Source organism: Narcine bancroftii, chromosome 6, assembly GCF_036971445.1.
Source record: "Narcine bancroftii isolate sNarBan1 chromosome 6, sNarBan1.hap1, whole genome shotgun sequence".
Taxonomy (NCBI): domain Eukaryota; kingdom Metazoa; phylum Chordata; class Chondrichthyes; order Torpediniformes; family Narcinidae; genus Narcine; species Narcine bancroftii.
Genome location: NC_091474.1, coordinates 197,987,020 through 198,014,979, shown reverse-complemented (window position 1 = coordinate 198,014,979; position 27,960 = coordinate 197,987,020). Strand labels below are relative to the sequence as shown.

The 27,960-nt window shown below is 40.0% G+C and overlaps 2 protein-coding genes and 1 long non-coding RNA gene across 8 annotated transcripts in view; 2 read left to right on the top strand and 1 right to left on the bottom strand.

The window, feature by feature from the left end:
* me1 (malic enzyme 1, NADP(+)-dependent, cytosolic) overlaps window positions 1-828 on the bottom strand; it is a 536,434-nt gene extending 535,606 nt beyond the window's left edge. The window contains exon 1 of the mRNA XM_069887178.1: window positions 604-828. The gene's annotated coding sequence lies outside the window, so the exon portion shown is untranslated. The remainder of the gene's footprint in view (window positions 1-603) is intronic.
* Window positions 183-23,375, top strand: prss35 (serine protease 35). Of its 6 annotated transcripts, none has more exons than XM_069887187.1 (4): window positions 183-360; window positions 1,513-1,667; window positions 16,463-16,503; window positions 18,982-19,073. In XM_069887187.1, exons 1-4 carry the CDS (start codon window positions 191-193, stop codon window positions 19,057-19,059), a joined length of 444 nt encoding a protein of 147 aa, XP_069743288.1. In that variant the 5' UTR covers window positions 183-190; the 3' UTR covers window positions 19,060-19,073. The 6 variants fall into 6 exon arrangements, with proteins under 6 accessions (XP_069743288.1, XP_069743284.1, XP_069743283.1 ...); XM_069887183.1 differs by lacking the exon at window positions 18,982-19,073 and adding an exon at window positions 19,746-23,375 and having other exon boundaries at window positions 282-360; XM_069887182.1 differs by lacking the exons at window positions 183-360; window positions 18,982-19,073 and adding exons at window positions 969-1,151; window positions 19,746-23,375.
* A 172-nt stretch (window positions 23,376-23,547) lies between these two features.
* Window positions 23,548-27,755, top strand: LOC138737718 (uncharacterized). The gene is made up of 5 exons (XR_011341171.1): window positions 23,548-24,215; window positions 25,412-25,572; window positions 25,743-25,783; window positions 26,772-26,843; window positions 27,622-27,755. It is a non-coding gene; the product is annotated as an uncharacterized lncRNA (long non-coding RNA).
* Window positions 27,756-27,960: the final 205 nt, after the last annotated feature.

The window sequence follows — 27,960 nt, the reverse complement described above, 5'->3', positions numbered from 1 at the left end:
TCAGTGCTATTGCCATTGCCTTAACAATTGATCCCACGTCTTAATTCAGCGTTGAAGCATTATTCAGGAAGAGATAGAGAGGGATGGGTTAAAGGTTTTCACCATATGACAATAAATCTGTCCATGTTAAGCTCTATTAAAATTAAACTAGATGTTTCAAGTACTTCCACTTAAGTTCAGTGACTCTTTGATGCCAACCCACCATACGCCAACAGAAGGACCAAATCTTCAGTCACGGGCCAAATCAAGGGGGCTCTGTGCGTTTGGGTTGCGCGACGTGGGCAAAGAGCGGAATAAGAAAGACCACCCCGCCTCGTTCAGTGAAGAGAAACCGAGAAGTTGGTGGCTGATGTCGGAGAGGTATGTCACTTCGGTCCAAATTGGAGCTCGATCGATCCGGAAAGCGCTCGTCCTGCGGGTCATCGGAGCAGACTGATTGTCGAGTCGTTAATGGGCTTTCTTTTATTTTCCTACCTTTTTTTTTGTTAATTATTCTGTTTTTTTTAAATGAATTGAAATCCTGGATTATTTATCTTAAAAGGCTGCAGAGCTGAAAGTGAATGTGTTATGGTTATTTCTACTCTATAGTCGATGCGTACGTACCTATCCTGGCGCCTGGACTGCGGAGAGCTTTCAGGGGTTTTTTTAAAAAGATTTCCAGTATCTTTCCTTCCTTTTTGGTTAATGATTCGTATTTTTGCAGCAGTTTCCATCAAGAGCTCTCTCCAATAATCATGTTCGCTCAGTGGTTGATTGTTCCCGTACAAGACCGCGGAGCAGAGGCGTCGACGGACCAACGAGTGCTTTTATGGAACATCCTACAGAAACATTCAACTAACAATTGTGTCCACAAAGGACCGATTTGTCGCAATGTTCTTGGCTCTAGAACTCGCTGGAACACACAAGACCTTTGAATGTCAGAATTCCCAAACGCCGACTGGGCTGGAGGTCCTGTGAAAATCGTGCAGAATGGCGTGGTAGCAAACTAACCAACTATTCCTCACCGGTTTACGCCACCAAATATTCCAGTTTATTACCTGGAAATAGGCACCCGGTCTACCAAATGGTTGTGTTGTGAGGACTGCAGGTCATTAGACATAACCCTAACCCCTCAGTGATGTTCATCGCACATTCGGGCATTTGAGGTACAGGTGAGACAGGTTTTCCCTCCTCCCCACACTTGAATTCACCCTCTCTGCGGCATGTTGGAACAGCGCAAATCTCTCTCCAGCAACCACGAGCAAATAGGCTGGTGGGTGGGGGAGGGGTGGGGGGGGGGGAGTCCTGAGTTCTGCACAACAGGTTTTTGTTTCCAGACGTGTCTGTATCACATACAAACGCGGAGATGGGTTTGTAAACAGTAACTCAGAAACAAAACAGGGCAAGGTCTGACGTTGCCAAGACCGGAGTTGGGGAGGTAGGCGAGCGTGATCCCATTGGACACACCCCTTGGAGATCCCATGGGCTGGGAAGAAACGAGAAGACTCGGACCCTTTTTTACTCCTTTCATAGGCTTCAAGTGCAGACGAGAGCAGCTCGGCAGCACCGCTCTGGTGTCGAATGGGAGAGCCGCGTGGATCTATTACAGAGGGGGACTCCTCATGAAACGCGAAGGAGCCGGAGCAGTACCTTGGCAGAGAGGATCGCGCAGCGTCGCATGGTAACAGGTAAAGAAGAGATTAGTGCCACAGCGCAGGTCGGGCCAGCCCAGGTCCGTGGGGAGCGATGAAAGAGCCCGGGGCGCATAGAGCAGGAGCTGCTTTGTTGGAAGACAAGCCACGGCAGCTCGGTCTCCGATTGACTACTGTATTCCACAGAGGTGGCTCGCAGAGTCCACGTTCACAGTTTTCACATGAAAGAACATGACAACGTGAGTCTTCATTAAACATCCTATCAAAACGATTACAATCAAACGCCGATGGATTCCAACCACTTATCAGACCTGCAATTACTGATCTAAAATAACTCGCAAATAGTATTGCTATTTTTGTTTTCCAATTCTGATAACAAGCCAATCCACACAAGCCCCCAAACTATGGATCTTGATCTGATGTTTTGACCTGCTGAGTTTCTCCATTTCTCCAAAAAAACCCATTTTTGATTTGTAAATAAGGTAGCTTGAGTTTTGAATGATGTTGACGTTCTAAAATAATCCACAATTTTATCTTCAGCGTAACCCATTGACATCCCAGAAAGAGTTCTTACGGTGGACAGCGGGATAAAGCGACAAGATTGATTCCATTTGATACTCGCGGAGGTTGCTGGCTGCGGGTTGGGAGGTGGGTGGGAATGTGGCTTTCCATGAGCCAGTATGTGAGAGCCAACGCTGCGCTACCTTCTAAGGAGTGAGCAGAACTCTTTTTTTCCCCCTCTACCCCCCCCCCCCCCCCCAACTCTCGTCCTTTGTGCACGGCCGCCGCACGTCGGCAGCATTGCCTGACCATCTGTGTGAACCTCCCCGAACTGACTGACTTCACTGAACACAGCCTTTTAAAATAGAACACACATTTCCCTGGAGCGTCTTAACACTGCCAAGCAAAGGCGTGATTTGTTTCCACCATCTTATAATCGCCCCTTGACAGGATTTAATGTTAATTCTTAGATTCATTCTTCGATACATGGCAGCAAGTACAGAAACACGAACGCTGAGCGGACCATTTCGAGCCGTGGACGCTTTCTGACCTGCCATCTACCTCCAGCACATAAATACATTTGGGGAGTTCCGTTTGCTTCTCCCGGGTTTCAACTTCAAAGCAAACTTCGCCCAGCGTGAATATATATTTCCATGACGGATCTCTTATATAAATAGCTAGCCAAATTGGCACTAGCAAGGCAAATTATGGCACGCTAAGTTATTAAAAGAAAACGACAAAAAAAGTTACTTTTCACGAGATTCGGGAAGCCAGGTGTGCCACAGGTGAACAAGGACATCACGGGGCGCTGGAAAGTTACAGCGCCAGTTCATGCTGCCTTTGTGGAGTTTGCACGTTCTCCCTGTGATAGCATTGGTTTCCTCGGCTGCTCCATTTTTCTCCCATATCCCCAAATTGGAACTGTAAATTGTTCCTAGTGTTAATGAGTGGCGTTGAAGAGAGTGTGATAAACATAAAACAATTGAATTTGTATAAGATTAGTGTAAATGGATTGGTGGTATGTAACTGAAACGCTGATTCTCTATGGCTGCAAGGAGATCTCAGCAGAGATCCTAAAATATGAGGAAATAAACTGGAGATAAGGACAGGAGAAAACAGGAACACAAACCAGCCATTCAAACCTGTCCAACCATTCAATCTGATCATGACTGGGGCAGTCCTCTATGTGTCAGTCTCCTCAACCCTTAACTCTCTTTAAATATTCCTATCGCTGCTTCAGACATATCTAATAAACTGGCCAGAGTCCCAGAAATTCACAACCCTTAGAAGGTAGCGCAGCGTTGGCCTGCACATACTGGCTCATGGAAAGCCACATTCCCACCCACCTCCCAACCCGCAGCCAGCAACCTCCGCGAGTATCAAATGGAATCAATCTTGTCGCTTTATCCCACTGTCCACCATAAGAACTCTTTCTGGGATGTCAATGGGTTACGCTGAATATAAAATTGTGTATTATTTTAGAATGTCAACATCATTCAAAAGTCAAGCTACCTTATTTACAAATCAAAAATGGGTTTTTAATATGCACCCTAGTTTTATGAGACTGGCCCTTATTGTTCATGTTCATGTGTCTCCCATTAGTGAAAACATCTCACCATCCACCATAAATAAAAGCATCCTTAGAATCTTATATTTTTAAACAAGGCCACATTCTTCTGAACTCCATGGAATACAAATCCAAAGTGTCTCATCTCTTGGGAGAGCAACATTTTCATCCCAAGAATTACACATGGTATGCTACTTTGTTTTTAGATGAGGGGCCAAAATTGTGCACGGTATTGCAGTTGTGTCCTCAACAACACCCTACTCAACCTTCTCCATTCTTAAACCAACACCCTTGCAATAAGGGCAAACATGCCTTTGGTGGCCTCTTTAATGACTTTTAGATCTTTTGTGATTCATGCACTGGAATACTGACTCCCCTCTCAATTTGACACATTTGCAATCTCTCTAATTGGGTAGTATTTCATTATTGATTCCTCTTAACAAAGTGTATGACATCACATTTACTCACATTAAGGTCCATTTGCTGGGTTTCAGCCCAATCATTTATCTAGATTCTATTGTAAAATCACAATGTCCTCATCACAACATGCCCTTCCAACATGTTTGATCTCAGCAAACTTCAAAGCCTTATATTTTATTCTCTTCTCAAATCATTAATTGAAAACCAAGAACCCACTATTGTACCCCTCCAACATGAAAAAGGCTCATTTATTCCAACTCTTTGGTTATTATGTAAGAGCTAGTTATTAATCCATGCTAACATACCTTGGGGTCTTATAATTTATGTATCATCTTCTGATATGGCATCTTGTCAAATGCCTTAGAAAATATACTACATGAACAGCTTCTCGCCTTTCAACTTTCTCTTCGGATCGTCAAGGAATTCAACCAGATTTGTTAAACAACATTTACCTGTAATAACACTATGTTGATCAAGTTTGATTATATTTAGCCTTTCAAAATTATTTTTTTCTTTGATTATTGCACAACTTACCAAAAAAGGGATGTTAAAATAAGTGGTCCAGAGGTTCCCTGCTTTCTAACTTCATAACTTTTTGAACAAGGGAGTCACATTGACTCTTTTTCAATCTTCTGTACCCCTACCAGAATCTAATGATTTTTGAAAATGTTTGAACATTTTGAATCATTGGGTCCTGGTGATTTCCCTCTCTTTTGCCCCTGTGAGTTTCTGGAATTAATTAATGTTTGTGATTGGGACTTTTACAAGCTCCTCCATGCTCTTTGAGATTCATTTTCTGTAACCTTGGGGATATTTGAACTGCCTTTACAGTAATGCATGATGTTAAAAAAAACATTTATTTTCTATCGATGTTTCCTGTTATTAATTCACCAGCCTCATTCACTGGAGCTCCCGTGCTTGCCTTCATGCTATTTATAAATCAATAGAATCTCTTACTGTTTGTTTTGATGTTTCAAAATCAAATTTCTTCATTATTGTGAATATTTTAGAGTTTTGTTGCTGGATTAGACTTCCCAGCACTCTAGTCTACTACGAGCCCTTGCTAATTGTATGCCCCACATTTCAATTAAACATTTTCCTTGATCTTAGTTGGAGCATATTTTTCATGGACTGATTGAATATCTGCCACTATCTATCTACTAACCCATCACTTAGTTTATTTTTCCAGTCTATCTTGGACAACTCCACCTCCATATTTTTACCTTTATACAAATTGAAGACAGTGTTATGATTTTCCCATAAATTGCATCAGGAATTATATCATATTCCGATGACCACCATCTTGTGAATCTTTAGCATAATCGTTTATTAATCCTTCCTCATTACCATGACTAAATATGAAATGGCCTGTTCCCCGCTAGATTCTGTAACATACTAAGAAACAACTCCCAAAACACTCCACAATTTTTATTCCTGGATATCAACAATAGTTATGTTTATCCAATCAAGAGGTAGATTCAAACATACCAAGATAATTTCCCATTTATGCTCTGCCTTATTCAGAGGCTGAATTTTGTCTTCTTTTCCATGCTATTCATAATTCCACTCCAAACCAGCTCTATATTACCATGAACTGTTTCTATATCTGGTCTCAGCATTGCTCTGACACCATCTGGGGGGAACAAGGGTATTCCATTTTCTTTCCCCTTTGGCCTATGTAAAACAGAATGGCACCAGTGAGGTCAGCAACACTCATAAAGTTCAAATTTATTGACAGAGTTCATGACATCACATTACAACCCTGAGATTCTTTTTCCTGTGGGCCAGGCAGAATTTATACTTATCAGTAACTGTACACTACTCAAGAAGAAAGATACATATACCAAAGAGACATATGTAAACAAAGAAGGAAATGTGAACAAACTAACTGTGCAACACTGAAAAAAAATTCAGTAATTAAATAATGTGCAAAGTAAGAGCATTTAAATTACTTCTAATTGAGACTGTTGTTTAGGTGTCTGATGTTGAAGGGGTAGCCACTGTTCCTGAGCTGGTGGTACTCAGCGAGTCAGTATGAGAGAGGGATCAGGGTCAGAGCTTCAGATCAATGTCCTTTCACCAGGAGAATCAATTTTAACTTCTGCAAATTGATGGAGGCTCAGGTCCTCTGTTTGAGTATATGGAGAGTGAAGGGGATAAGAATGAACAAGGGGCCAATGACAACAACCAGAAACTGTTGTCTTAATTTGCTGCAGAATAGTAGAACAGAGGTTGGGGAATGAATGCTGACTTTGGAGACGGAGGTAGGATGTTCCCAGAATGAGTGTTAAGATGGAAAAGCAACAACAACTGGGAACACCCCTTGAGTGTACTCAACTGGTGTGGGAGAGGTGCAGTTTTGGAATCTATCATCATCACCTCTGTGGCATGTCACTCATACACAGACATGGGGTCATCCTTGTGTGGATTAATTAAAGAGCCTTGAGGAAGTTAATGCTGAAAGAGTTTCTCTGCCCCGTTGTATCAATAGCACTGTCCTTTGGCAACTTGCAAGATTTGTATTCAAATAACATAAGTGAAAGGCGATTTCAAAGTGAACACCTTGTAAGTGAATTGGACTATAAGCATATCTCTAAGTAAGATCCGAAACAGAGCAGCCATCTGACATGGGGAATCCACCAATAAATATTACAAATTGAAGAAACAATTTTAAAGATTACCTTGTATTTTGTAGCAGCTAAGAACTTGTGGGAACTCTCTTGCCATGGTCTGCCATCTAGTGGCGAGTTCGCAATACGCAGCAGCTCATGTAATACACCAAAGTGCTGGTCTATCTTGCCGGGTCATGTAGCATTTCTAGAAAGCAAAGAGTAACCAACGTTTTGGGCCTGAATCACACAGCTGACCAAGTTGGCATTCTGGGCTAGTTCCATTTGCTTGCATTTGGTCCATATTATTCTAATCCTTTCCCAGCCATAAATCTGTTCAAACAACATTTGAATATTAAAATTGTGCCCCTTCTACAGTTTTCTCTGGTGACCCATTCTCTAGATACGTACTATTTTCTGAATGAAGAAGTTGGCTCTTTCTCACCTTAAATCTATGCCCTCTAGTTCTAGAATCATCCACCCTAGGAAAAAGATTGAGCATTCACTTTATGTCCTGTTATGATTTTATAGACTTCTGTAAGATCACTCCTCAGCTTCCTTTGCTCTATGGAATAAAGACCTAGCTTCCAACCTCTACCTATAACTCAATCCCTCAAGTACCATCAACATCCCAGTGAATCTCTTCTGCATCCCTACCAATTTATTGATGCCCTTCCTATAGCTGGGTGACAAGAACTGCTCACAGTACTCTACAGTGTGGTTTCACCAATGGCTTGTACAGCTGAATCGTGAGATCCCAACTTTCGCATTCAATACCTGCCCAATGAAAGCAAGTATGACAAATGCCCTCATCACCAGTTTGCTTACCCGAGTTCCCACTTTTAGGGAACTATGCACCTGTATGCCCAGGTCGCTTTGTTCGACAACGCTCCTTTCACCATGTAAGTCCTACTCTGATTTGACTTACCAAAGTGCAAGATCTCACACTTGCCAGATTAAATTCCATTTGCCACTCCTTAGCCGACTGATTTAAATCCTATTGTAAACTTAGACATCCTTCCTCATGTCCACCACACCGATGTCATCTGCAAATTCACTAATCATGTTAACTACATTGCCATCAAATCATTAAGAGAAATAAATAACAGCAGTTGACCCAGGTCAACACATCAAAGTCACAACCCTCCAATCAGAAAAAAATCCATCCCCGACCACCTTCTGATTCATTCCATTAAGTCAATATTGAATCTGGTGTGCCAACTCTCCTTGGATCCCAATTGATATAATCTTCCAGACTAACCTACCATGTGGGACCTTATCAAAAAGACCCTGCCACATGGAACCTAAATCCATATATACAACATCCACTGCCCTATCAATACCCTTTGTTACCTCTTCAAAAACTCTTGTCAGATTCATGGGACCTGGTCTCAGTGGAAATGGTTGATTAATTTGAATACGATCAGAATTTCAAAGGTAGTAAGATAAAGGTTGTATTTGCACAGAGCTACAATGTTGCAGCTGGATTTTGCTTCCTGTTATTTACACTATAGCAACAACTAGCATGAGATTAACTTCAAGAAATATTTAAACCTAACCAAAATAAAGTGATTTGCATTCCTTTTAGTGTAGAACTCCACAGGAAGCCTGGATCCCTCTGCATCCAACAATATAGTTCTGATATTTAAATGCTGTAATGAAGGGGAAAATAGCACCTATGTTACTCAGCAGCATTTCATGTCCTGCTCTACTAAATTGTCGCATAACCCATTCTTCTGATGTAGGATTCCAGATAATACTCCAAAGTGTGGTCTAACCAAAGTTCTGTGCAGTTGCAACGTGATATTCCACTCTTTGACTCAATGTCTTGGCCGATGAAGGCAAGCACATCAAATGCCTTTTTCAGTACCCTATTCACCAATGTCACATCTTCAAGCAAGCTATGGATTTGCACCCCAAGGACCCTCTGTGTATCAAATCTCCTGAGGTCCTTGCTATATACCTCTTACCAAGTTTTACTTCCAAGAGTACATTACCTCACACTATCTGCACCACACAAGTCATGTATATACAGTATTTATGAATAGGTACTGTATATAGGACAAAGAACAAAGGTCCCAGAAGATTCATGAGACCCTCAGTTAAACCACTTGTTACAAACATCTAGTCAGAAAGATATTTATTTACCTCTACCATCGACATCCTCTCACCAAATCAATGTTCGGTCTTGTTTCCTATTACATCTCGGAACCCTTGTGCCTTTACTTTCTGGACCAGTGTATCGTGCAGAACCTTGTCAAAACCCTTATTGGTCCATATAAATAGGATCTACCATTATCATTTTAGCTACTTGCTCAAAAAATTCAAACAGATTTGTGATGCATTAGAGGAGCAAATGAGTAGGGAATCATAGATTGCTCTGAGAATAATAGATTTGTAATAGTGGGTGATTTTAACTTACCTTATTTTGCTTGGGACTGCCATAGTGCTATGCTATTTAATGGGGCCTTATTTTTTAAGTGTGTTCAGGAAAGTTCACCATAGCAATAAGTGGATGACTCCCTCAGAGAGAGGGAAACACTTTTTTTTTAACTGAGGTTACAAAAGATCAAGATCAACTGGGATAGTGAGCAAAGGAATGGCAGATAGGATTTAATGCAGGCAAGTGTAAAAGGATGCATTTTGTGAACATAAACCAGGTCAAGGCATATTCTGTGAATGGTAGGGCCCAGGGGAGTGTTGTAGAACAGAGGGACCTCAGGCACAAGTTCACAATTTTCCCTGAGAGTGGTGACACAGGCAGGCAAGGTGGTGAAGAAGGCATGTGGTTTGTTGGCCTTCATTGGTTGAGACATGGAGTGCAGGAGCTGAGATGTCATGTTAAGTTGTACAAGATGTCGACGTGAAGCCCTTGGGATATCATGTGCCATTCTGGTTGTTATACTGGCAGGAAGAATATGGTAAGATATTGCTGGGTCTGGAGATCTTGAGTTATAAGGAGAGGCTGGGACTGTTTTCTCTCGAGCAAAGAAAGCTGAGGAATAAATTTGTAGAGGTTGATAAAAATCATAAGGGACAAAGATAAGTGGGCAGTCACAACCTTTTACTCAGGGTAGAGGAGTCTAAAACTGGAGAGCATAACATTAAGGAGAGAGGGGAAAGATATACAAAGCACTTGAGAGGCAATGTCTTCACACAGGGGGATGGGGTATATGGAATAAGCTGAGAGAGGAAGTGGTAACAGCAATGTTTAAAAGATGTTTGGAGAGGTACATGGATAGGAAAGGTTTAGATCAGTGGTTCTCAACCTTTTCTTTCCACTCACATACCACTTTAAGTATTCCCTATTCCATAGGTGTTCTGTGATTAGTAAGGTGGTATGTGGCTGGAAATAAAAAGTTTGAAAACCACTGTTTTAATCATACCTAATTACTCATTATGTGCATGGTTTCATAACTCCAAAGGAAATGGACCAATGACAATTTTCACAAGCAAAATATTTTAGTAACAATTGGGTCTAGAGCAGTGATTCTCAACCTTCCCATCCCACTCGCATATCACCTTAAGCAATCCCTTACTAATCACTGAGCAGTTATGGCATAGGGAATACTTAAAGTGGTATGGGAGAGGAAAGAAGAAGGTTGAGAACCACTGGTTTAGAGGGATAATGGGTCAAATACGACTTGGTCAGAAAGGCACTTTGGTCAGCATGGACGAGTTGGCCAAAGGGCGTTTTTCTATGTTGTATAATTCTATGACTCGTTAACTCTATGTCATGATCTCCTCTGCACTTAACGTAACTCCTCTTCATCAATCCTTGTCTTTCCAAGTTAAAATAAATCCTCTCCCTCATAATCTTCAAAACATTGAAGTTTCCATGGTGTAGGGATTGCTTAAGGTGGAATGTGAGTTTAGAGGGGCATTTTTGAAAACCACTGATGTAGTGTAACTGGATTTCAGCAAGACATTTGATAAGGTTCCCCATGCAAGGCTTATTGGGAAAGTAAGGAGGCAGGGGGGTCCAAGGGGGCATTGCTTTGTGGATCCAGAACTGGCTTGCCCATTGAAGTCAAAAGTTCCTTTCAAGCTGCCATGTAAAATGGGATAACTGGGCAATTTGCCCGGTTAGCGCCCCACTCATGTGGTATCTTGAAAGAGTTCAACCCAGTCAGCATGGTCCAAATCCAACCGGGCCCCTGACCTACTTCAGAGGTAGTCAAGGAACACAGTTAAACTGAACCAGGTCACATCCTCTGGCAGCTTGAACAGCAAAATGGCTGACCCAGTTACTCCCGTGAAAGTCCTGGGTGAAGTGCCTGCTGCGATCGGGCAGAGAGAAGGTCGCTGCCATGGGGTCCGGCGTGGGTGGGGGGGGGAAGGTCTCTGGCATGGGGGTGGGGGAGGGAGAGAGTAATCGCTGCCACAGCAGGGAGGAAGAGTGGGGGGCCCCACAAACTGCCACTGCTGCGAATGCTACTCTGGTTGTGACAGCTCAATGTTCGTGGCAGTGGGACCCTGCTGGGGGGAGCGCGAATGACAGGATGGGTGTTGATTGACGGTGGGGGTCGCAACTGATGGGGGAAGGTGACTGACTGGGGGGTGGTGATTGACGGTAGGTAGGGACTTACGGGGGGGGGGGGGGGTGGTTGACTGACAGCCAGTGGGGGGAGCAGGGGAGACTTACCAATAGTTCCTCTGTGTGCATGACACATCACTTACCGCATCATCATGGGGACGAGATCCCCCTTAAATCGCCAGCTTGGTGATTTAATGGGTAAATCCCCCTGCAATTTAAAAGGTACTGGAAGTACCTTTACCCCACTAATAGCACCTGTATCCCAGGAGGGCCACCCAGGTGCTGCAGCTTAAAAGTGCCTAAAGAGTGACTGTAGATGGGTCATATTCTGCATAGAGGTCAGTGACCACTGGTGTTCCTCAGGGATCTTTTATCTGGGACCTTTACTCTTCGTGATTTTTATAAAGGATCTGGATGAGGAAGTGGAGGGATGAGTTAGTTAGTTTGCTGATGACACAAAGGCTTGGGGTGTTGTGGATCGTGTGGAGAGCTGCCAGAGGTTACAATGGGACATTAATAGGATGCAAAACTGGGCTGAGCAGTGGCGGATGGAGTTCAACCCAGATAAATGTGAAGTGATTCATTTTGGTAGGTCAAATATTAACTGTATTAATTGTAAGTCTATTTGGTAGTGTGGAGGAGTAAAGGGATCTTGAGGTCTGAGTCTATAGGTCACTCAAAGTTATAGGTGCAGGTTGATTTTGTGGATAAGAAAGGATACGGCGTATTGGCCTTCATTAATCGTGAAATTGATTTTAGGAGCCGAGTGGTAATGTTGCAGCTATATAGTGCCCTGGTCGGACCCCACGGAGTACTGTGTGCCGTTCTTGTAACCTCTACTTTTGGAAAAATGTGGAAGTCAAAGAAAGGGTGCAAAGGAGATTTACGAGGATGTTGCCTGGTTTAGGGAGCATGCCTTATGAAAACAGGTTGAATGAACTCGGCCTTTTCTCCTTGGAGCGGCAGAGGATTAGAGGTGACCTGATAGAGGTGTCTATGATGATGAGAAGCATTAATCGTGTAGATAGTCAGAGGCTTTTCCCAGGACTGAAATGGTTGCCACAAGAGGACATGGGTTTAAGGTGCTGGGGAATTGGTACAGAGAGGAATTCAGGGGTAATTATTTTACGCAGAGAGTGGTGGGTGAGTAGAATGGGCTGCCAGTAATGGTGGTGAAGGCAGATATGTTAGGGCCCTTTAGGAGACTTTTGGATAGGTACATGGAGATTAGAAAAATAGGTTGTGGGAATGCCTAGAAATTTCTAAGTTAGGGCCATGTTCAGCACAACCTTTTGGGCCAAAGGGCCTGTATTGTGCTGTAAATGTTTTATGTTTCTAATCTGCCTCCACTACTAACACAGCAATGTTCAACAGCCCTTGAAAAGGTTCTTCCTCCTGCCACTTTTGACTTTTGTGCTTTCATTCTATATCTTCTTGTTCTTGGCCTCAGTCAAAGGGAACAGTTTCTTTTATGATCAGATCGTGGCATAACCTTTTCTATCCCTGGGAGAACAACTCCAGCTTTTCCACTCCCTTGGTGAAGAGTAATATTGTCTACTCACTTAGTACTTGAGCTATGCATTCAAACTCCATGAATACATTTTTTTCTTTGGTCTATGATCAGCTTTGTCTCCTCTCAAAAACCTTTCCCTGCTCACATACCTACAGAATTGCTGCTGCTAATCTTTTATCTCATTCTCTCATTGCCCTTATTTTCTGTTTTACTTCCCCTCAAAACTCTCTGTAATCAGTATGTTATCACCTATGTTGACAGTCTTACATCAGTTATACATTCTATTTTACCCTCCATCCATCTGGCCATCCATTTCTCCTTCATTGGATTATACCCAGACTGAGGCTGAAAAATCTATACGTTATTTAGACCGCCAAGCTTTGCTGTGATTTTATCCAGATTCCATTTGTTCATCTCTATTTAAAATGTCTCTTCTCCAACTGTCTGTCTTACTATGTCAAGGGTGGCCAATCTATGGTCACTGTGGTCCATTGTCCATTTGTGTGGCCTATGGGAACATCGTCTCTCACATTAAATTGCACTGAATGTACATTGCACCTCTTAGTTTCAACACTAGATGTTGCTACAATTTTGATGAACAATGAGACCAACTATGCAATGTTACTCATCGATAAAAACCTGTACTTCATTTGATTAAACGTGGCAGAAACAAAACAGCGGAAAATAGCAAAGGAGTCCCGAAAATTTCAGACATGGTGGGAAAATGAATACTTTTCACTGAAGTCAAGGGGAGGCGTGTTTGTTTGATTTGCAAGAAATCTATTAACTTTCATGGCCTATCTGTTATAGCCTAGCTACAGATTTGCTTCATAATCATTAAGGTGGATACTTGAGCCATGAACTAAGAGGAATGTTGGAGATGGCCTTGTCCCCCTTCTTGATCTTTTCTCCTGTTCTTATTTTGCACCCAGCTTGTTATTTGCATTTTTTTTGAATGAGTTTTAAAGAATATTATTGTATTCATTTAAATTAAATTTAAGAGCAGAATATACAGAAATGCTTACTGTAATACGTAAGCACTTCGATAAATTACTGTAATGTCAACATTTGAACTTTTCAGCAGTGGTCATGTAATTACTTTGATAGAAATTGAATTTTCGATGGCACAGGAGTCTTCTGGTCTAAAAGCATCATTTTTTCTGGCAGTGTAACTGGTTGAAAACTGCTGGGCTTAATATTGTTTGGCCCGTAACTCCTTATATTTTTATGTACGTGGCCCTCACCAAAAGAGCTTGGCCACCTCTGGTCTGTATTGTCATCTTCTGCAGATATTTCAAACCTTAGTTATTGCTCCAGATGTTTCTCTATTGACATTTGCTCCACTTGGTCTGGTTCGTTTCTCTTGGTGAGTCAGAAACAAACCAATCAAGAAAGTTCACCTGAATATGCTGAATATTCACCTGAATATCCCTGTATTGGCTTTTATATTGTCCTTGCCACTGTTTATATTTGGATTTTTAAAGTTTCCTCAATAACACCAACCTATAGCTCCCTGCAAACTTGCTCCTCAGTATCTTTTCCCCCATTCCCCTACTATGTAGTCCCAGTGATGTAATCACTGTATTTTTAAAATTCTGAGCAGGTTTGATGCTGCCTTTGGTTATTTCAGGACATCCTCTCTCTCTAGCACTGAAATAATTTCCTCAGCCAATACAACCACACACATACTTTCTTCCTTTCCTTATTTTTCTTGAACACCTTGTGTCCAAGAATATATAGAACCTTCTCCTACTTCTTCCAGCTCGTCTGTCTCATCCAATATTGTTTTCTAATTTCTAATATGGTTTAATTCGCTTCTCTATTTTACATGCAGAGACTATAAACCTATCTTGGAGCTTCCTACAGTGTGGAAAGCTCCTTCTCATTCTGGTGCTATTTGTCTCTCCCACCTGCTCAGACTGGACTCGTGGCCACCCCATGAGCTCGGTTGAGGGGGAAGCCATTTGAGCTGGAACTGATCCAAAAACTGATCCCAATGTTCAATAAATCTGAAGCTCTCACTCTTCTGCACTATCCCTTCAGCTACCTGTTTAATTGTGCTTTCATCCTACATTTATGCTTAATAGCTCAAGGTACCGCTTTACTAACTTCTTAAAATCTGCAAGGTCTCGTTCCCCCTTTCTACCTTTGCCTTTGGTAGAGATATGTCTTCCTCATCAGAACTTCCTGCAGCCACTTGACTCTGACACCAAGGAAACAACATGCAATTACACTTGCAACCACCTATATCTCTTCCTACTCCTCCCATAATTGTTGGTCTCTTGACTTTTCTCCTACCCTGGATGTCCTAGTCTTGTTGGATTTCAGGTTTTTTGTCAGAGTACATACATGACACCACATACAACCCTGAGATTCTCTTTTTTTCTGCGGGCAAGGCAGAATTACCACTTATTAGTAGTGCAAAAATAAACTGTTCTCAATATATACATGTAAACACATAAAGAACTATAAACTGATAATGAATGTAAACAAACTGACTGTGCAATACAGAGAGAATAAAAAATCAATAAAGTGCACAAGTAAGAGTCCTTAAATAGGTATTAAAATTATGAGAAATTTTAAGGATCTGCACAAACAGAATTATCTCCGCTTGATAGAATATACGAAACAAATGCTTTCCCTATGGTCTCAAATGGCGCTATCATTAGTTGGTCGCTTTAACACAATTAAAAAGATAATTTTACCTAAACTTTTATATACTTTTCAAGTAGTACCTTCCTTCATCTCTAAAATATTTTTGACAAGGTAGACTCTAAGATATCTTCTTACCTTTGGAATAATAAAAATCCTAGATTGTCCAAACCTTTATTGCAGAAATAAAACAAAAATGGAGGAATGGCTCACCCTAATTTTAGATTTTATTATTGGGCTATTAATATCCAATATATTATCTTTGGATTTATTATTCAGATGTATATGAATACCCTTTATGGGTAGATTTGGAGAGTAGCAATACATAAACCATGCAACGAGCAAAATTTACAGAGTGTAGGGTACAATGAAAAGGAAGCTCAATTAGCAGCAAGTAAGGGTGGCATCATAGCATTGTTATGGGGTTCCTTCATTAGCCTGATGGCTGCAGGGAAGAAACTCACACTCTTCAACCCTCCGATGGGAGGAGCAAAAGGAGAATGTGTCCGGGTGTGCTGGGCATTTCAGCATGTTAGTTGGCTTTCCCAGGCAACAGTAGGTATGTAGGAAGTTCATGGAGGGGGAGGAGAGTTTGCATTATAATCTGAGCTGCATTCACTACCTTCTGTAGTTTCCGATCTTGAGCAGAGCAGCTCCCACATCACACTGTGATGCATCCAGTAAGTGTGCTTTTGAGGGTGTATCTGTTGATGAAGGGGACACGCCGAATTTCTTTAGTCTTCTAAGAAAGTGGGGGGTGGGTGGGGGTTGGTTCATTTTCTTGATCATTGTGTCAATGTGCTTGTCACAGGTCAGGTCATTGGGGATATTTATTTCTAAGAACTGTATGAGAAGCTATTTAAGTTTTTGACTTAAGTTGCATTAAGGTGAAAGTCGATAATCATCACCTTTGTCTTAATGACATTGAGAGAGAGGTTGAATCAACAGGAAAGTGTTTGTTTTTCCATGTTAATTATGTATTTTCTTTTCAACTAATTTCACATTGTAACTTGCCCTATTTTATATTTGTAGGCTTGAAATTTGCCAGTGGAAACAGAGCAACACCTTCAAAGGTACACAACCCCCTCATTAAATACATTCAAATTCATAAGCAAACAATTTCAGGAAAAGATGATTAGACAAATGGTGGATTTAATAAACAAACCAAATGTGTCTAAAGAAGTCAGCAGGTCAGACAGTTTCCATGGGTGGTAATGGTCAGTCAATGTTTCAAGTTGGAATGCTTTATAAAATGAGTCGGTCAGTATGTTGTAGCCACTGCAGTTGTATGCACATCTTAGCACACAAATTTCAGTGATGTTTCACTCTCCGACTATTGCATGCATTGACTTCAATAGCATAGTTATAATGGTTGCAATAGCAACTGGTGATATTCCACCCTTTCATCTCCAGCCAATATGACTCTTAGTCTGAAAATAAATACAAATTGTTAACAATATCCAAGTAAAATATTAATATATAACTTAAATGAAAGTCAAGGAAATAGGCATAAGCAGATTAAAAATAGAGCTTGCATTTGTACTGTAATTTTTATGATCTCAGGTCAATCAAATGATCTCAGGTAATGTGGTCACAGAGGAGACAACAGATTTACAGTAATCACAATGCTGTAATGGCATCTCGTCTCGACCGATCCAGATCAGCTCCCAGATACCACCTGTGTGTCACTGAGGATGCCGGTTCGGAAGCGTGTCCTTTTGTTACGCTGAAGAACTTCTAACTGCCCTCATGTGACAGAGGCCAAGCCTCCAGCTGGATTAGGATGAAGAACAGAGATGGGCTGCCTCCATCTGTGCCTGCACAGCAACTGGTGCCTGAAACAATAGGTGCTGTTGTGGCAAAGGTGTGCGTATCACATTTGAAAGGGTGGGGGGGGGGTTTGGTGGGGTGTTCGTGACTCCTGCCTCTACTCATTGACCCATGAGATTTAAGGAATGGACATCTCTGTGCTCCTTTCCATGTGCTACATTTGGTTTGGTAGACCTGTCTGTTCTCTCAACACCTCCAACAACCTTACAGTGAAAACTTCCCGATTCTGGGCTGCATCTGTGGCAGGGAAGATGTTTGAAATCCCCATCCAACCACAAACCACCTCCCAGCCTCCAGTGAAGCCCCATATCAATTACTCTTCACCTAATACCAGACGCCAACACTGAGACATTCAGTCAAACTCTGACAATCCAGCATGTTCTGAACTTTGGTGATGCTGGCCTGCTTGATTTTCCAGATGATTGGATTCCTCAACTCACTTTTACTTCACATTATTAGAGATGGTACACAGCATTATGATTTTTTTCCCCCCTGTGAACACGTTAAGTTTCAAAGAAGTGCAGGAAAGGGGGCCTGGTGAGTTTAAAGGGAGAAAAGATTAAAGAGAACATAGGAAATGTAACCCAATATGTCAGATACTGAACTGACAGGATTTCCAAATAATCAGGTAGTGGATATTACCATGCATCCTTCTAACCACCATTGGCCAGCATCTGAGATAGTGGTGAAGACATCAGATGCAATGTGCTACAACACTCATTAACATCATACTCCTCTCCTTCCATAATAGCCCCCATTCCCCCACCTCCCCATGTGCTCTTGCTTGATGACCTAATGCTGAAAGTGTTGTGCTGTTGATCTCTGACTGACACGAGGAAGATGTTATCGAGGAAGGATCACCCTTCTCTGACTGCCACACTTCACTCACGTTGAATTGGAGTGGTTCCCTCAGGAGCCATGGAGTTCAGGTTTCAGCATTTTTCTTGGTGGATGCCACTGCACACTTGTTTTTGACCAATTTCATAATTACTTAAGGGGGTATCAGCATTGTCATCGAGGGATAGGCCCTTTTTCCCCACTGAGTTTTTGCTAACCATCACAAGGAATGAAACAAGAAAGTCTGCAAATGCTATGACTGTAGTCAAAACACAGAAATGCTGGAGGAACTCAGCAGGTCTTGCAGCGTCCATAGGAGATAAATATATGTAACCAACATTTTGGACCTGAGTCCTTCTTCAAGGGATATCAACAATCAGAGACTCATTTTACATGAATTCTAGCCTAATCCCATTTCATTCTCCCCACATTTCCATCACCTTCACTTAGACTATACACTGACCTATATGTGATTTAAAAAGGCTATTTAAACAAACTTTGGGATGTAGTAGAAATCCGTGTGGTCAAAGGGAGAACGTGCCAGTTTAAAATAGACAGCACTGAAGGTCAGCATTGATCCAAAGTTGTTGGAACAGTGATGCAGCTCTGTAACCAATCGAGTATTGTTGATACTAATATAATAATGTCTTGTGCCAAAACTAAATGCAATCCATTTCTTTACATAAAATAAACTCAATACTTAGATTCATGATAAATTAAGATAAACATTCTGGAATGAATCAATTTCCATAAAAGGAATGAGAGCAGCAAATACCCTTGCATTTTGTTTTACTGGGAGCATTAGTGGTTGATGTGGTAAGATTTTGTAAATGTCACATACAGGTACAGAATGTAATCAAACAGAATGTTGACCTTTTCTTTAGGAAAATACAACTGAGAACATTACATTACAAGTAAGCAGTTCAGGACACCATGTGAATCATAGAATGGAAGGAGCTTAGAGAAAACTGATAAAGTATGTATCTACCTTTTGGGAAATCTAGGGTCAAGCAACATAAATTAAAAATTAGATCCAAGTTGTCCAGGGTGGGCTACATGAAAGTGATAGACATTTACAATTCCGTATTGTAAATACCAGTTGTACCAATTGAAATCTCAGTTTTAAAGATTTTTGTTAGCCCAAATGATATAAGTATATTTGGCATATTCTTACAGAAATGCAGAATGACCTTAAGATGGGCTGTTCTTGTTCTGAAAGCTCCACTATGCATTACCAACACAAGTTATTAGTGGGGCAAGTCTATGATGTGAAATGCATCAGGCGAAATATTTACACAGTAGTTTGGATTCAGTTGTTTTCATTAAAAATTGGATTTTTTTCATAATTTCTTCAGGAACTCTGAACCTTTGCAGAGAGTATCATAAATAATTGTATCATTCAGTGATTTCACTTTGGAATAAAATGGCCTAGAAAGGAAAAGGCAACAGAATGAAAATAGATAGGTCTTTCAGAGAGCTCATCGTGTTACCAAACCTTCTTCACAGTAAAATTTTGTTATGATATTACATGGTCTTCACTTCCTCGCCTAAATATCAGTGCAAATTCTATTACAGGGCTATGTGGCATTTTAAAATTATGGTACATAACCAGCAGATTTTTACATAATTTTTTTTGCTTTCTTCACAGAAGAAAATTTGGTTTTGCAATGGGAACTATACCACTTCTATTATTACTTTCCATGAACACATTCATACTTGCCATTGGGATTGGCAATGAGGAAGATTACACCTGGCACTTACAAAGAGCGCCGGAAATGTTGGCAAGAAGAACCATAACCATAGAACCTCCAAGGTTTGAAGCTAAAACCACACTTTCGATTAACTCAACCTGTGGGATTGCTTGTCAAAAGGAACTACCGCTGCCAACTGTATCTGACCTTCAGAATTACCTTTCTTATGAAACAGTGTACAGTAATGGGACACGTACAGTGACTGAGGTGAACATCAGGGAATTTGACCTGAAAAATGAATTTGAGTTTACTAAGAGTCAAGGTCCTTCTAGGAGGAGGAGAAAGAGAGAAGTGTTTGGGTTGGACAGCAGATTTAGCATCAGTAACAAGCATTTCATAACCAGGTATCCATTTAATACTGCTGTGAAAATCTCCACAGGATGTACTGGGATTTTAGTGTCACGAAAGCATGTGCTGACAGCAGCTCACTGCATTCATGATGGTAAAGGCTATGTAAAAGGTGCTAAAAGGCTCAGAGTTGGATTTTTAAAGATGAGATCCAAGAGAGGTGGAAGAAGGAAAGGATCTAAAAGGAATAGATCTAAAAGGAATATAAAATCAACAAAAGATAAGCCATCTTTTCAGTGGTCAAGGGTAGTACGCACCCAAGTACCAAAAGGCTGGTTCAAAGGTGTGGCTGATGGTATTGCAGTAGATTATGATTACGCTGTCCTAGAATTAAAAAGGCCTCAGAAGCACAAGTACATGGAGATAGGGATTAGCCCCCCTGTGCAAAATATGCCAAGCAACCGGATTCACTTTTCAGGCTTCGATAATGACAGGCCAGGGAAGTTGGTCTATCGTTTCTGCACTGTATCTGATGAATCCAATGATCTACTGTATCAGTACTGTGATGCTCAGCCTGGATCGAGTGGCTCAGGTATTTATATTCGTCTTAAGGAACCAGAGCAACGTATTTGGAAACGTAAGATCATTGGAGTCTTTTCTGGTCATCACTGGGTGGATGTCAATGGCATACAACAGGATTACAATGTGGCCGTGCGCATTACTCCACTTAAATATGCACAGATATGCTTCTGGATACATGGGAATTATGCTGATTGCAGAGATGGTTGATGTAATCTGTAACTCCTGTTACTCGCTTTTGCATGTGTGTCCTTCTGGACAGATATTGGCCAATTTGGATGAAGTTGATCCCTTGAGGCTCATTGAAAAGATGTGCAATTTCATTGCGACTAAAAGAATCAGTTCATGGTGCTTTAATTTAATTATAAAAAAGTGTAAAATTAACAGGAGCCTTTCAGAATGTCAAATTGACTGAGAAGAATTGCTGTCAAGATATCTAGTTATTCAGTATTTAATTTGCCTTAATTATTAATCTGCTGGATCAAAGTATGCAACTACTAACCCAATAAGTAACTAGTTAATTACGCTGAAAGTAACATACATTAAATCAGAGAATGTTTCCTTTTCTCTTTCCTAATATTATGTTTATATGAATGCACTGCAGTAACATCCAGAACCTAATTATTTGTCCTGCAAACAAAAACACCATTCATTTAAATTGTAATCAATTTTAAAGAACCACAGTTTGTTTTGATCAAAAATATGGTCATGTCATTTGTACTAACTTTAAAGTGTTTGTAACCTAAGGGAAGAAGGTCCTTCCCATTAGCCATCGTCCATATTTGGAATTAAAGATTCATAATGGTGATTCTTCATAATTTATTTCCTATGAAAATAATTGCGGATCTGCCAAATTTTTGACGACTTCCACAGAAAATAACAGAACTGCAGTTTTTTACCTTTGATAAAAGTCAAATTCACACAATAAATGTTCAATATATTCGTCAGGATGTAATTTAAATTATGCTGTGAATGAAAAAGTAAATAGTGATTCATCAGTTAAAAATGTTGACATTTCAACTATCATTTCAATCTTTCCTTGGCCTCTGACCCTCTGAACCCCAGAAAACATAGTTATAGGTCAAAAAGTACCAATAGAACCATATCACATTAGTAACCATGGGAAATTATGTTTGAATGGAAATAATCATTTGTTATGACAAATCTGAACAATCTCTTTAAAAGTGAGTTTTCAGCAGGTGTGCAGTGCTATTTTTTTTAGGTCCTGGAACTCATCAAAAATGGCAACAAGGAGGTGCCAGAATCATCCCGCGAGATGCTCAGAGTGGCCCCCTGAGGTGCTGGAGCCACTCCATGCAGTGAGGTCTGGCAGCATTGAATTCCAAGTTTTCAGGAGCTTAATATGTTTCAATTGCATCTTGCCATCTGAGTACATTAGACACTAATGGTTAATTGTGTGTGTGTGTGTGTGTGTGTGTGTGTGTGTGTGTGTGTGTGTGTGTGTGTGTGTGTGTGTGTGTGTGTGTGTCACACACAAAGAGAAAGAGAAAAAAATAATTATGCAGATCTGTGGATTGCCTTAATTAAAATAACAAACCAAATGATTATATTTCAAAATCTATATCTAAGGCAGAGGAATAAATGTTTACTGGCAAATTCTGTTCTTTAAAATGCATTATAGAATTGTTTGCTGAAGGAAATAGTCAAATATTTACTACCCCCATTACAGTAAATTAAGAGGTATGAATATATTGAGTGAAGCAGAGAACATGTCGGCATGGTTGGCGTAGCAGCTAGTGTAATGTGGTTACAGCGCCAATGACCGGGATCAGGGTTTGAATCCCGTGCTCTCTGAAAAGAGTCTGTACATTCTCCCCAGGCCTGTGTGGGATTCCTGGTTTCCTTCCACTGTTTGAAACGTACCGGGTGTTGTAGGTGAATTGGGTGTAAATGGTCTGTTACCATGCTAAAGTTTAAAAAAAGTAAAAATGTCAGTGAAAAGTTTAGGGAATTGCTACCACTTGAAGTGCACTGGGCCTTGCTGTCTGTGACCTCAATGTCATTGCATGATAGGTGACTTTCTTGTATCAGAACTGTAAAGAATGAATAGAAAAAAAATATTTGGCTAAGAACTATAAATGGCTCACACTGGTTATTGAATCTTTCATTCTTTAAAACTAAGTACTGTACAACAATACTCTGAAGCGCCATGATAATGACATTCTACGTAATTCTTTAATTTTATTTTTAAATCATGATCATTAGGAAATAGAAATTGATGTTATTAAACTTGAAGCCAATGACGAGCTCACATGAATTACATTTATTTTAAAGAACTAAATTTTATAAATAATATCCAATAAAATCACCAATGATTTTATTTGTAATGTATTAAGAGAATGCCTTTACCTAATATAATTCCAAATCAACTCCATTCCTTTAGAAAAATGATCCAGGCTGAAATCAAAACAAATTCAGCTAAGGGTAAAATGTGAGCTCTGGTTATTTCTTTTTACTTTAGGCAAAATATAGGTTGCTTGGCATATTTTCTCTTTAATGTCATGTAAAAGAATAAGAAATGCATGGTTGGAAGACCACATTTTTCATAGATTCACTGCGTTGATATATATTGTAAAACACAATCTATGAACCTCACTGTATATTGAGCAGAAAAATACAGATCTTTTCTGACTTTGTTATCTGTTGTGTTTTTCTTACCATTCGAAATAGTTACACATTTTATGTACATTTTATTTATAACTGAGCTCTGCTCTGTTTTCAATTATCGAGAAGTACTATTGATTTCAATTATTTATCAACCAATCCTGAAAAACAGCCAGAGATTAACTCGATATTCGCTGATTATCTTAAATTACAGCTGAAAATGCTCAGTAGGTTAGACCAGCATCTGTGAAGGGAGAAGTAGAATTAAAATATTGGTCAAATAACCTTTCATCAAAACTATCCATATCTGTCATAAATGGAAAAGCCTGGTTGTCTGAAATTGTTAATTCATTGTTAATTTTAGAAGGTTGTTATGTGCCTGGACAGAATCTTTTCCTTGGATTTTCTTTGGAACAATATCAGAAACCAAGTACAGTAAAATGAAAATGGGGGTGAGATGGAAAACTAAAATGACAGATTCTGGAAACTGATGATCATTCTTACAGATTGAACAAAGATGTTGTGCAAAATGGTTATCTCCAAACTTGGTTTCTCCAATGAAGATCACAGTGTGACCTCAAACTCCAACATTCTAGATTGGAACAAATACAAGTGATTCACTGCTTTACCTGGAAAGACCAAATCTCTGGATAGCGGAAGGGATGAAACAAAGGACCATATTTTGCATGGGGGAAAAAAGCTTTGCAAAGGATAAGGAGGGAAGATGAAAGAGTGAAGCATGTAAATCATGGAGGGAATTATCACTTTGGAATGCTGAAAGGGGAGTGGAGAGTGTCTGTTCATGATATCACTTTCAACATTGTCCAAGTTAAGAAGAATGATCTGTGGAGTGTGGAGGCTGGTAAGGCTAAAAGGTGAGGATAAAATGAACTATTTTTGAAAATTAATTCAATCAAAACATATAAACCAGTCAATGACTGCTAAATATCATAAATTAATCTGCCAATCTCAGATGACGCTAGACAATGAAATTTTGCTTCTTGAACACTTTTGAGTGTATTTTATGTATTTTGGGGTGCTGATCATGAAAATCACCTTAAAACTTTCCAATCACATACCATTTTTAGATAGAACCTACTTTTGTGATTTCCTGTCATATTTTAAGTCTAAGTCAAGTGTACAAAACCATAAACTGCAACATGCCATTGAAAATTCATTTTCTGTATTCGCTCTTGAACTTCTTCCCTACTGATCACAAGAACACAAGACAAAGGAACAGAAGGCGTCCACTAGGCTCATCGAGTCTGTTCAGTAAATCTACACTAAGCTACTCTACGCTAGTTCCAATTTCTGGCCTTTTCCCCATATCCCTTGATGCCCTCACTAATGAGATACTTGTCTTTTTCTTGTTTAAATACTCCCAGTGATCTGGCTTCTGCTGTTTGCAGCAGTGAGTTCCACAGATCCACGACCCTCTGGCTAAAGAAGTTCTTCCTAATCTCTGTTTTATATGGATAACCTCTAATTTTCAGACTATGACCCCTTGTCCTCAATTCACCCACCAAGGGAAACATCTTACCCGCATCAACCCTATCTAAACCTTTCAAAATACGAAATGCCTCTATGAGATCTCTCATTCTCCTATACTCCAATGAATACAACCCAAGAGCTGCCAAACACTCCTTGTATGTTAACCCTCGCATTCCAGGAATCATTCTAGTAAATCTCAGCACCCTCTCCAACAACATCACATCCTTTCTAAGAGAGGGGGCCCAAAACTGCACACAGTATTCCAAATGAGGTCTCACCAGTGCCCCATAGAGCCTCATCAACACCTCTTTACTCTTATACACTATTCCTCTTGAAATGAATGCCAACATAGCATTCACTTTCTTCACTACCAATTTCACCTGGTCATTAACTCTTAGGTTTCCCTGCACGAGGACACCCAGGTCCCTTTGCACATCCGAGGTCTGAATTTTCACCCCATCCAAATAGGAGTTTATTTCCACTGCAAAATTTAGAACTGTACATTTATCTGTTAAATCTCATCTGCCATAATTTTGCCCAGTCTCCTAATCTGTCTATATCCTTCTGCAACTTGCTGAAGTCTGTGATGAACATAGTAAAAGTTTTCACCAGAACATTGCAACTAGGGAAAAGTGGTATCAGGACAACTGGAATCCATCAAAGCTGGCCGACTATTGTTTGACACTGACACAAGAGACATCAGATGATGAGTACAAATGAAAATCAGCAAAGTGTTTTCAGGTCAGTTGAACTAACGCAATGTGTCAGCATCATTATGTGATTAAAAATTGTAAAACCAATCAAAATTAATTCAATGTTTCTCCAATTTCCTATGTGATGTAGCATATCTGAAATTATCTTTGTGTTCAGTTTGAAGTTGTCTATCATAATCCCAATTTTTTTTTTTGTAGAAAGCAAACCTTTTGAAAACAATTGTTGTCCAGTGTGATTGGTAAGTTGTTTCTCAATCAAGGTTCAAGATTGGTTTTATTGTCACCTAATAATACATAAAAATGCAACATACATGATATGCTTCAACTTTTGTCTGTCATAAGGCATACGGAGAGTTGCCATGAGCATTGCCCAACACCCCTAACAATAAGAGAAAGAGAAGCAAAAGAGAGTCCCTTCAGAGACACTGGGTGTCCATGGATTCACCAGTAGTGCTCCCGCAGCTCTATAACCACACAGAGTATTGTTCAAACCATTAGGGACCGAGCTTCAGACCAAACCTCTGATGCGATCAGGATGCCTTCAGTGCCCAAGTCACTTTTGAAGCCATTCTTACCCTCAGCACTCTCTAGAATTTTAGTTCCAATGAGCAAGTACCAGCAGCCGCAGCCTGATGAGGGTCCTTCAATCGCATTGCCAGCAGCCCACAAGCTGCATGAGTCCTTCTATGCCAAGTCACCAACAGACCACAGGCTGTGTGGATCCATCAGCCACTGAGCCCCTCGCTTTTCTGCTGCCATGGTCACCTTTCTTGTAGGGTTCCCTTCCATACTTCTTCTGAAATGCTGCCCCAGAGTCTGCAACCCCATGTGCTATGCTGTCCAGGCGCCACCTTGGGCATAGTTCTCTGAATCAGAAAAAATGTATCAATATTCTAAATTAACTGTTATAAAATACTGGGAAGAAATTATTATTTTGCACCTTCTTCTAGAATTAAATTTAGTCAATACTGATTACTTGATTTTCTTATTAAGGGTTCTTCAAGTATTTTCCAGGAGTATCATAAACTATTAAAAGTATTTTTAACCTATCCATAATCATTAATTTGAATTTGCATTTATTCCAAGCATCCCACATAATTAACCATCTTTTATTTGTTCTAAAATATGAAAATCACTGATTCAGCTGATCTATAGCCCTTTTTAAATTTTCATCCTGTATTTTGATTGGACTCAAAGAATTATATTGATTTGTTTTCAATTATGTAGATTACTGATCTATCAAGTGGCAGAAGAATACTTGCATTTCTTCATGATTAATGCATACTCCATATGTTTATGGTGAGTCAAGGAATATACTACCTCATGGTGGCAGGTGAAGCTGCAATGTTCCATTGCACAGTTCCCATTATTTAGAATTAACCGTATTTTGGCTAAATAACTGAAGGTTTTCTGTAACTGTTTAATTTCTCATCCTTATATCTCGGAGTACATTTATTTGCATTGTTCTTCAAATATTTTCACTCTCAAGCTCCTTCTAAGTCCATCCTTCAGCAATTCTTGGGCATTTGGAAGCTCAGACATATCTTGTTTCATATTTTTCCATTTTTTGTTCCAGGATCATTTTGTCCAAGTCTTCCACTTTCTTTAAGTATAGTCTTCCTCCTGCCTTATTGTTCACAGTATATTTGCAAAACTCATGCAGTCTTATTGATATTTAAATATTTTATTTTTTTTCAAGACATATTAAAACAGATTGTATTAAGCAGTTGGCAAAAATATTGGGATGGATAGGAATGGGGTGTCTGTCAGGACAAAGCAAGGATTACAGGGTGGATGGTGAAGACCATATATAAGGCTTGAATGCAAGAAGGTTGGGCATGAAAATGAACATTGGCATTAAGAAATCTGAATTCTGGGAACATACAATGACAGTGAAAGGAGCTTGAGTCATTGTCTGTATTCAGTAGAATGGATGATAGAAAATGGGAGCATATGTACATAGGGCATATAAAAAATGGTGGAAACACTTAGCAGGTCAGCAGTATTTGTGAAAAGTGAAAAAGAGAAAATGGTCCAGTTCTGATGAATGAGATGAGAACTGTTTCTCCCTCCACAGATTCTGACTGATCAGCTGTGTCTCCAATTTAGTGGACAAGGATGGAAAATGATGGATTGGCCTGAAATGTTAATACTGACTAAAATAATGGAGAACAGATGTGGCAATGAAGCAATATTGCTGAAAACAATAAAAGATAGTATTTTACCTCTTGTGTTGTGCATCAAGTCTGACTCGACAAGCACTAAAAGAAAACAAAAGTATTAAGTTAACAAGTTTAGTGGAACATATTCAATGCACACATTTTATGTAAAAAACTATATTAATTTAAGAAGAAAATAAAATGGAGCAGAAATAGGTCATACATAAGACTGGCTGGTCCTCCAAGCTAGGCAACAT

Coding starts and splice junctions, on each gene's coding strand:
- prss35 (XM_069887183.1), top strand. CDS start 19,765: ATGGGAACTATACCACTTCTATTATTACTTTCCATGAACACATTCATA.